At 39.3% G+C, this 10443-nt stretch overlaps 1 protein-coding gene across 2 annotated transcripts; it reads right to left on the reverse strand.

The window, feature by feature from the left end:
* Positions 1–1828: 1828 nt before the first annotated feature.
* Positions 1829–8302, reverse strand: LOC124130958. Of its 2 annotated transcripts, XM_046494013.2 has the most exons (6): positions 8209–8302; positions 7105–7153; positions 6214–6394; positions 5621–5775; positions 3420–3506; positions 1829–2089 (listed from the first exon to the last, which is right to left on the reverse strand). In XM_046494013.2, exons 1-6 carry the CDS (start codon positions 8263–8265, stop codon positions 1860–1862), a joined length of 759 nt encoding a protein of 252 aa, XP_046349969.1. In that variant the 5' UTR covers positions 8266–8302; the 3' UTR covers positions 1829–1859. The 2 variants fall into 2 exon arrangements, with proteins under 2 accessions (XP_046349969.1, XP_046349970.1); XM_046494014.2 differs by lacking the exon at positions 3420–3506.
* Between the last annotated feature and the right edge of the window lie 2141 nt (positions 8303–10443).

The following is a 10443-nucleotide window of genomic DNA, read 5'->3' on the forward strand; positions in this document are numbered from 1 at the left end:
ATAGAGATACACAGGGTATATAGCATGACTATAATATTTAGGTGAACTACAGATAAGCTGTAGGCATAATGTAATATCTCTATTCTGGAAAACCGTTCTACTGGGCACAAATCTAACATATATCTGTTGTGAGCATAATGCATAGTTCTGTATAAAATAGAGATGTAGAAGACATGTGCCCAGCAGAGCGGCTTTCCAAGAATGAAGATATTATGAATGTTTGGTCATTTAGAAGAGGCCAAACTATATGTTGGTATAATACATTTTAACATGGCTCCTGCACCCACGAAAGCTCTACCTGAAACGCCAGAAGAGAAGAAGGGACTGTTTTATTATCAGAATTAGCATGACACATTATAGCAGCTTGCAACAGCAATAAACAAAGAAACAAGACATTCATATGCCATTTTCTACGTTGTTGCTTGAAGCAGCATAACTAATAAAAATAAACTTAAATATGTAGAACGCTCGGTTCATATGAAAATAAGCTTCCTTTTTTAGAGAAAATATTACAGTGTTACACGAATTGCAGTCAATACAAACTTTGTACTATAAATGATGGCAGTAAGATGGAGACAAGAAGACGACCTTCCATTTTGACCACTGTGACGAGCATTCAAGATTGATAATGTGTACTACGAGCGCTGCATAGTGTCAAGTACTAGTATAGTGGCAGAGTACGCGAGCAAGAAGATTGTTTTGTACAATAAGATCTTAAGATTCACTTTACATAGGTTGAATGGTGTGTTCAGATTTAACTGCCATAGAGACAGATTGTGACAATGTGTGACCGTGTATGTAATCATAACACGACGGTGTTGATCACTGCGCCTACCAACGGATGGTGTTCTGCGACTAGATTTGATGATTCACTGGACGCTGATATGTAGCTAACAGCGGGGAAATTATTGTAATAACTCCTGGGTTCACAGGGTGATCTTTGCGCTTACTTTTGCATGTCTGCATTGTTTAACATAGAGTGGGGGTTGCTGAAAATACAGAGTTATGTAGCGTTTATTGTCCTGCATTGCGCTGTTAAAATCCTGGTGTCTTAGTGATTTTCTCTCATCGGTTACCTTTCGTTTTTGTAAATTTTACTTACATTAATTACTGTCATGTTTTATCATTGTATTTATGAAATATTTGAAATTTAATTTGTACATGAAGTGCGAGAGAGAGAAGGAAGGAGAGAGAGTTTTAAAGGTGTTTCATTGTCTGTGGTAATAGCATTGGTAAATTTCACATTCTTCTTCATGTAACTTGTGTGTTAACTTTCGGTTCTTCGGTTCTCTGTTACCCAAATTAAATTTGACAGTCTGTCACTATAATCGTGGTTACGTACAGTAAAGAGTGAGTGAGTGAGTATGGTTTTACGCCGCCTTTTAGCAATATTCCAGCAATATCACGGCGGGGTACATCAGAAATGGGTTTCACATATTGTACCCATGTCGGGAAACAAACCCGGGTCTCCGGCGCGACGAGCGAACGCCTTGACCACTAGGCTACCCGACCGCATAACAAAAATGGTTTCCTAAAGATCGTATTGTAACTTGACTAATCAGACTTTTCACACGACTCGTTGGCCACACGTTTGTTAATACTTTCACGATAGTATTTAAGTTGGGAGCTGAATGATCAAGGTCATTTCAGCTGACAGTCGTACCGTGTGTACATTTATTCTTTTGTTTCTTGTTTCGGCGTTATTTACAACCACCTACAAAAGGCGTCCTTGTGAAATGTGCTGAAACGCCCGGACGGTCAGAATATCCCTTTCAAATGTTGAATATTATTGTTATATGTACATATAAATAACGAGTCATATGTCGTCAACATGGTTTATTCTTTATATTTGGAGTAGTTCAGTCTCTCATACCAGATAGAAGGGACACTGTGTCAGAAATGTATCCTAGCTGGACCTCCCTGTCTCCAAGTGCGTACAGGCTGTAGTCGCGGCTCACGTCGAAGTTGGTGGGATTCCAAGGGTGGTGAATGATCATGACGTCGTGGAGGCACCGGCTGTTCTGACAGTGGGAACCACTCCCGTCCAACTCTATAAGCTGATCGCTTCGGCCATGGGATTTCATCGAATCTGTAGAGTGGGCATTACAAATGTAGAGTATAATGTTTCCCCACGTTATGTTGATGCTTTATGGGAACAAGTATTAAACTTTATCATATAATGGGTAGGTTTCTCGGCAGGATAAAGCCAACGGATAAAAACGATATCCGTTGGGGTCATATGCGGATAGAGATGCAAATATCGAAGGTCAAGTAGGACTACTTTCACTGTTTATAAACAAACATGGCGTCGCCCTCATCATTCGGCGATCGAGTCAGAATTAACCATCGGGAATCTGGATAAACTACAGGGATAATTGCTATCATTATCAAAAGAACAGTCTAATATACTGAAAATCAGTCTCTAACTGTGACGTAGCTAAGGCATTTTATGAGTTTGGGCAACTTTAGAGATATACATTTCGAAACAATTTTGCGAGATCAGTAGCCATATCTGTGCTTGTAGACCTCTGCGGCTTGAAACCTTCTCAACAAATTAAAATAGTTGGATTTGTCCGAAATGTGTTTGAATTGTTACCTTGTTTCGTTTTGTCGCTGTGTGTACATCTGACTACACTTCGTAACGTTATGACAGGACAGACCGACTGTCAACAACGACTGACCGTGGCCGTGACGTCTCATAGACTAGGGTTAGAGTAGCTTACCTTTGACAAAGGGCAGTTACTCTAGCGGACAGACAGATGGATTGCCGCGAAAGGCAATTAAAAACAATTGTTGTTTTGCGTATTTGTTGCTTCGCCACTGTATAAGAAACAGATTTCAGTTGGAACTATATTGGCTACTGTCACTGTCCGACTGACACATCACTTACCCTGTGACTTTATAAATATTAATGCGCGCATTCCAGAAAAAAACTCGCAATGTTTCGGTTATGTATGTGAGAGAGGGAAAGCGATTTTGAAGCACAGAATTAAAGAATGACATTATATGATAAAGAGGTTATCACGCTTGTGTGTTTGGGGATGGTTAATATCCTGTATTAGGAATAAACACTATGTATTTAGCTCGCCAAGGCTCGCTAAATACAATGTTTATTCCTAATGCAGGATATTTACCATCCCCAAACACACTCGCGTGATAACCTCTATATCCTTATATTTATTCATTGTCAATGTGAAGACATTGATGATAAGAGATTTATCACACGAACGGGTTTTGATATCAATCAACATCAAATAATATCAACCGCATTGTCCTTGGTGCAATACACTTTATTAAATAATATCCTCACTAACCGACAAAGTAGAAGTTGGTGTTACCCCGTCAACCCCAGGGACCGTACAGCAGAAGTGGTAGTAACTTCATCATGATTAAAGTCAAACATAAGTCTCAGTACTTACTGGCATTCATTGAGAACATAGATCCCATCCTAGCATACACAAAATATTCCTTCCTCAACATGGATAGGGCATTACCATAAGGTCCTCCTGCAAAATAGGAACATCTCAAATGTAAATGTATAAGACGCGTTAAAATAATTGAATTTTATATTCTCCAAACCTCAACCACTAGTGCAGATAATTGAGATGATAATAACGCGCGAAACATTCTTTGTTAAATCATATGTTCTTGATTTTCTCGTATATAGTCATTGATAAAGGTGTAATGTTCAACAAAATGCCAGTACGTCGTGAAACTCTAATGTGTCACTATATGAGTACCACACCGAATAGGGGCGGTCGGGTAGCCTAGTGGTTAAAGCGTTCGCTCGTCACGCCGAAGACCCGGGTTCGATTCCCGACATGGGTACAATGTGTGAAGCCCATTTCTGGTGTTCCCCGCCGTGATATTGCTGGAATATTGCTAAAAGCGGCGTAAAACCATACTCACTCACTCACTCACCACACCGAATATCATGTATTCATACAAAGCGATACAAATATAGTGAGTGAGTGAGTTAAAATTTAACGTCACATCGGCAGTATTTCAGCCATATCGTGTACATATAGGAGTACATTAATAATACATATATATTTGATACAAATATAGAGAAGGCTGACATGTAAAATCGTATGAACATCCATTATAAAATACTTTTTTCTGATTGTATGTACAATAGGTACTAGAACACTGTTTTATTTGATGACTCATAAGTTTAATGAAAAGTGATGAAATAAATACCTCAAGAGTAAACTTTTTGTCTGTGGACATTTTATAAATAAACATTGCATTTAGTGAGCCTTGGCGAGCTAAATGCATCGTGGTAATCTCTTTTTAATATATTGTTAATTTTAAATTCTGTCATTAAAAACTGTTCTCATCTCTCACAAAATAGTTCCTAAACATTGCAAGTTTTCCTGGAATGTGCGCATTAACATATATTAAGTGAGACGATCAGCGATTGTCAGTCGGGCAGTGACAACTGTCAATATAGTTCCAACAGACAGTTTTAGACAGTTGCGTAGCTTCATGAGTTAAATAACAATTGCCTGCATATGTTGTTTCTACTTGCCTTTCGCGGCAATTCATCGATCCACCAGCAAGAGCAATTGCCCTTTAACAAAGGGAAGTTACTCAAGACTATTAGAAGTCACGTTTGTTAAGAGTCTGCCTGGCCTGTTATAACGTTACGAAATGCAGAGTATACCCAGTGACAAAATGACACAAAGTAACATTTCGTACTTATTTCGGCCAAATCCAGCTGAAAGTAGCAACAAGACCCAAAGTCGCAGATGTGGAAACTGATCCCGCTAGGCGAGTGTTGTCGCTGAAGTGTTTCCCAATTTATAATATAATTATATTTCCATAGTTGCCAAAACTTGTAAACTGCCTCAGATACATCCCATTTAAGCACTGATTGTCAGTATCGTAGAATATTGTTTATTGTTTAGCGATGGTTAATTCTGACTCGATCGCTGATTGACAAGGGCGACGCCATGTTTGTTTGTGAACACTGAAAGAAGTAACAACCTGACCTTTCATTTTTGCATATTTATCCAACGTAACCCCATTACCGTGTTTATCCGTTGGCTTCATCGATTCCCGACATGGGTACAACGTGTGAAGCCCATTTCTGGTATTGGTATTGATATTGGTGGAATATTGCTAAAAGCGGCGTAAGAACTCACTCACTCACTGCTATACTGCTATAAGATCCGGGGCAGTATAGGTCCTCAGCAACCCATCTCCCTGACTTGGTTGATGCATGTCATCGTATCCCAATTGAGTGGATCGATGCTCACGATATCAATCACTAGATTGTCTGCTCCAGACTCGATTATTTACAAACCGCCGTCATACCGCTGGAATATTGCTGAGTGCGGCGTAAAACAGCAAACAAACTAAACAAACATTGTTTTCAGTGGTTTCATGTGATGAGAGAGTACAATCCTGCTCATGTTTTATACCAGAATTTCATACGGGTAACTTTGTGCACATTTTGCATTTTTTAGTGATTAAATTCACTTTTAATGACAATTAATGAGTGTATCCCTATAAGTACTTTGGTCAAGAAATCCCGGTTTGTATTTATAAATGAGACGAGTGGTCAGGAATGCACTTTTACTTGCATGGGAAATCAAAGTGATTGCAATGATATTACCATCACCGTCCAAATTGTAGTAGATTATTTTCTGATTGAACTTTCTGTTGATGTCATTGGCAACTAGCTGACTGAAGAATTCATTGGCAACAAAGGCTCCGCTGGAATGTGCCGCCACAGCTACAAACCCTGGACTCTGGTGAGCAAGAAGGTGCCTGTAAAGGATGAGATACACTCTTTTTGTCTCGAAACCGGATCCTTGAACAATTGTCTTGATAATCTGTACGTTAACCTGATTACCTTTCCATTTCAGTGTATGATGATGTACTGCAAAAGAAACTTAAGAAACAACACAATCCGACAACCGAACATCTGCAAAATCCGTGCAGTCGATAATAACTGCAGGGTTAGAAGGTCTGAGACTGTCAGTTATCTGTTTACTTGCCACATCACGTGTTTGAGAATAAATGTTGTTAACTTACAATAGGCATATCGCCTCATAGCCAGTCTATTTCCTTAATGGAATATCTTTAGATTTAACCGCACAAATTAGTCTTCCTTTGTATTTTGTTTTTGTGTAAGGGTACTATGTTTCAAACACTTCAACAAAGCTTTCCCGTAATTTAGGTCTGACCGTGTGCGTAGCTACTCACTGTACCAATTTGGAGTTGGAAATCTCCTTTGCATTATACAAGACATCCCGAGGGCCTTTAACTGCATAGACCTTCCCCACTGCCAGACTCCTGAGATCGGAATGGGTCACCAGCCGGTCTGCCCAGGCACGTGCCCACGTATCCGTTACCCCGTATCCGCCGTAACATATCAGAACGTTTTCTGAAATAGCAACAAAACATATCCACAATATTAACACAGGTTTCTAAATTCTGATAACAGGTGTCGTTATGTGACGTTATCATGTGAGACTTCATCATTTGCTTCAAGTGTAACAGTTCTCTGCAGTGAAGCTCGTAAGTCCGCACGGTGCCGTTTCTAGAAAAATCGTCAAATTTAATATATTTCCTGATTAACGAATCATTGTGCAGGGAAATGAAGCGGTAGGTCTACATAGACGTGCCCAGTAACATCGACGGAAAGAGGTCCAGACTAACCAGGTCTCACTGTATATGAAATCACAACTTCTCTGTCCGCATGACCTTCGTTTGACAGACACATTGATTCTTTGATGGAAGGGGTACATGTGTGTACTGGTTACCATTCACAGATATATCCAGTCCCTTAGGACCCAGGATAGGAACTATCTCCAATGCCTCATTCCTTATAGTAAGAGGCATCCACATTGGATCGGATGGTATAAGTAAATGCAGCAGATTGTGTGTCGTTGGGTATAATGAAAAACTCTAGGTCTTCTTCTTGCTCAGACAATATTTACATACCAACCTGATATAGCTCAAGTATTTCTGACTGCGGCGTAAAACAACAAAACTAACCGACAGAGTAACGCCAAACATCACTAAATGTTCATTGCCATCCTAAGCAACTTTCTCATGTATTCCGTCTTTAGATCATGAATGTGGAATACTCACTTCCAAATCCGTAATCCTCATATGCTACCCCAATGCCTAGCGGCGTCCACTGCAACATATATTAAACCAGAGTTGCAACATTATGACGGAAGAGAATGTATTGACCGCACGTTTGAACTAGCGTTTCCTATGGAATTCAACTTAGGGCAAAGGTTTGCTCACTTTCAAATATTAGAATAACGCTTCCTAAAAACCTCTACAATTTTGACACATATAGTGTTTTACACAAACAATCCTTGCCTCAACATATATATATAACATGCAAGTGTTGATAGGACAGTCTATTTGTCATTCACAACCAGGTAACCTTCATGACAATTTCTAGAAGAAAGGGGCTGTGGGATAGTCTAGTGGTTAAAGCGTTCGCTCGTCACGACGAAGACCCGTGTTCGATTCCCCACGTGGGTTCAATGTGTGAAGTCCATTTGTGGTGTCCCCCCGCCGTGATATTGCTAGAATATTGCTAAAAGCGGCGTAAAACTATACTCACTTACTCACTCTAGAAGAAAATTCCACATCTTCATTTATGCAGAATTTGGAGACAAAACAGGACCATTGTCATATCTTGACCTTTTGTAAAAATGCGTTCAGAAGCAAACCTGGTTGCAAATTGTGTTGAACGTTTTTGTAGATAAATTAAGAATTATGATGTTACTGAGAAGTACAAATGAATATAAATACAAGCGAAAAAAACCTTTCCATGTACATAAAAAATCTCTACCAAAAACAGAGTCGATTGAACGATTCCGACTATATCATGAGCATGTGTTTATGAATCACTATCAAATAGTGATGATACCAGGTGCTCGCGATAAGACAGGTGTATCCTGCCCTATCGGTAGCACCCGTCACCTTCATGGCGATTTCTAGATGAGGAGGCAAGGCTTGTGTATGAGTGTAAATAACTAAATGTGGATATATAACCTACTCTGAAGTGTATGTTTAATGCTCATTTGTAGAGTGACACGTAGTTAATTCATTAATATTTGCTACAGTAAAGAATGCTTGCAGACGGATACATTGAACATATCTTGCAGTTATTATACCTCCAGTGTACAAAGAAAGCAAGGTGGTAAGCATGAAAGGAAGACATGAAACACTCACGCCATAAACAGCAGTGGCACTGGCTAAAACGAACACAACAATCGTCACATGTGCCATGTTAGGGCCTGACTTCTCTCCACACACTAAATGTATATCAGGTGATCTGTCAATGATAAGGTTGACACATGCCGCTGGTTCTAGATAAATATTGACAGAAGAAATAAGCTTTCTTCCAAAAAGTAGGACAATGAAGTGAGCGGCTCTGGTTATCCTTTTCAGGCTTTGTCATTACGCTGGTTTAACGTCTTCACGCATACTCTGTTAGTAAGTGAGTGAGTGAGTTGGGTTTAACTCCGCTTTTAACAGTATTCCAGTTATATCACGGAGTGTCAGCTTAATGTAGGAGGAAAGCCCGAAGTGATGCAGGTCTCAGACGTTTACCACTTGGGTGAAATCCATGAGCACGGGTATGGTGCTGACAAACCTAGAAACATAATTAGGGCGAACCGGGATTCGAACCCACAATCATAGGTTTCTGGCATGCCCAAAGGACGCAACAACTCGCGAATTGCGGCGCCTTAGACGACTGGGCCACCCGTGCCCACATGTAAACTGGAGATAAACCAAAGATATACAATATGAATAGTGCTCACCAAGGGCTTGAGAAATTTTCTGTAAACGGTTTTATCAAAAGGAATTGTACACCCGATCTTCAATGAGATTTACATGACCTCGTTTCATTAGCCTACTGGACACGCGTCACTGTTATAACCGTATAGTGGCTGCATGTGTTCATGGATGATAAGGGATCGTAGTGTATACAAACCCATTTAGTATTGGGGATAGTTATTTACAGCTGAAGGTTGGTGTGATCAATTTGAACATAGATCCGCCTTGCTTGTATTTTAATGTGAGTAACTTGTTTCATAAGAAAGAGAATTTATGGATGTCAACTTCTTTATTATCAGGTTAATTCACCTGATGAAGGAATAAGCATATACTCTGAACGTTGTGTTCCTCAAAAAAAAGAAGTTGACATCCATAAATTCTCTTCCTTATGTGTATCACTTCTAAATGCCTTTCAAAGAACGTGTTTCATGAATTACAGATGGCAGAAGCGTGGACAAACAATGCACGCACAGTTCTGTGAACAGAAAGAAATCTGCATGAATATACAGAACGCTCTTATAATATGAAGATAAGCATCCAACGATGGAGAATATGTTTACAGCGTTACACATATTTCAGTCAAAACATACCTTTCACTACAAATGCTGACAATGGGAATAAGACGACATTCCAACATGATAACTGTGACGAACATTCCAAGATTGATAATGTGTACTACAAGGGGCTGAATAGGGTCAGTGGTGGTCACGATACGATGGCATTGTATGTCAAGTGAGCAAGGTAAACGAGCAAAAAGGCTATTTGGTACATCAAGATTGTCCTAAGATTCACCTGATATAGAGACTGAGTGGTGACAATGCGTGACCTTGTCATAATAACCTTTAAATTGACCACTAGCACTGACTGGTGTACATGTATATTGTATGGCTCCTTCTCGTTTGACCCCATAGCTTTATCCCGTGGGCATTTTGCGGCGTCGTGGAACTTGTTACCTTCAAAGAATAGAAAATACAGTAGTCTACGTTTATAACGAACTAAACTTAGTGTACCCTTTTGAGTTCGGTATAACCGTAGTTAACTGTATATATTGTTTAAAAACTGCATATAACGGTGTACGATGTATATAGTGAAGGTTCTCTTATATCCTTTTCTTCAAAGTTGACTGTAAACCCTCTTCATTAAAAAAGTAATGTTGAAGCAGTATATTGTGTCTTCGTTCTTCACTTGAAAACGAATCGTCTTCTTATTTCAAACAAGACCACAATATAGACTTTGTTAGCTAATAACACCTTAACCATGTCGATTCTATTCATCTGAACAAGAGTTAAAAGACACAAAAACAACTTATTGACAATTCCATGAGTGTGCATTCCAATTTAAACAGTTAACTATTTCAAACCGTTTTAAAACATTAGAAATCAATCATTTCCCTTAAATATCCAGGGACAGAAATTAATAGGAAATTGTACAATTTCAAATATTTTACGGCGGTTGACATATATGATATAGAATTATCACCTGTACCTTGAGAAACACATGCGGACATGAGTTGTGTGTCATTTTATTTCCTTTCATGGCCATATACAGGAATCAATGTTCAAGCAAACCTCATGAAATAACTTCCAAACATGTGGACATAAAACTAATTGGATCCCTGCAGGCGCT

This window comes from Haliotis rufescens, unplaced genomic scaffold (assembly GCF_023055435.1).
Source record: "Haliotis rufescens isolate VD_foot unplaced genomic scaffold, xgHalRufe1.0.p SCAF_9, whole genome shotgun sequence".
NCBI classification, from domain to species: Eukaryota; Metazoa; Mollusca; class Gastropoda; order Lepetellida; family Haliotidae; genus Haliotis; species Haliotis rufescens.

What these genes read in the sequence shown, in the direction of transcription:
- LOC124130958 (XM_046494013.2), bottom strand. Translation starts at nt 8,265, where the DNA reads ATGGCACATGTGACGATTGTTGTGTTCGTTTTAGCCAGTGCCACTGCT. An exon ending in GTGCCACTGCTGTTTATGGC is followed by an intron (nt 7,154 to 8,208) that starts GTGAGTGTTTCA and finishes TATATGTTGCAG; the next exon opens with TGGACGCCGCTAGGCATTGG. An exon ending in TATGTTCTCAATGAATGCCA is followed by an intron (nt 2,090 to 3,419) that starts GTAAGTACTGAG and finishes CCCACTCTACAG; the next exon opens with ATTCGATGAAATCCCATGGC.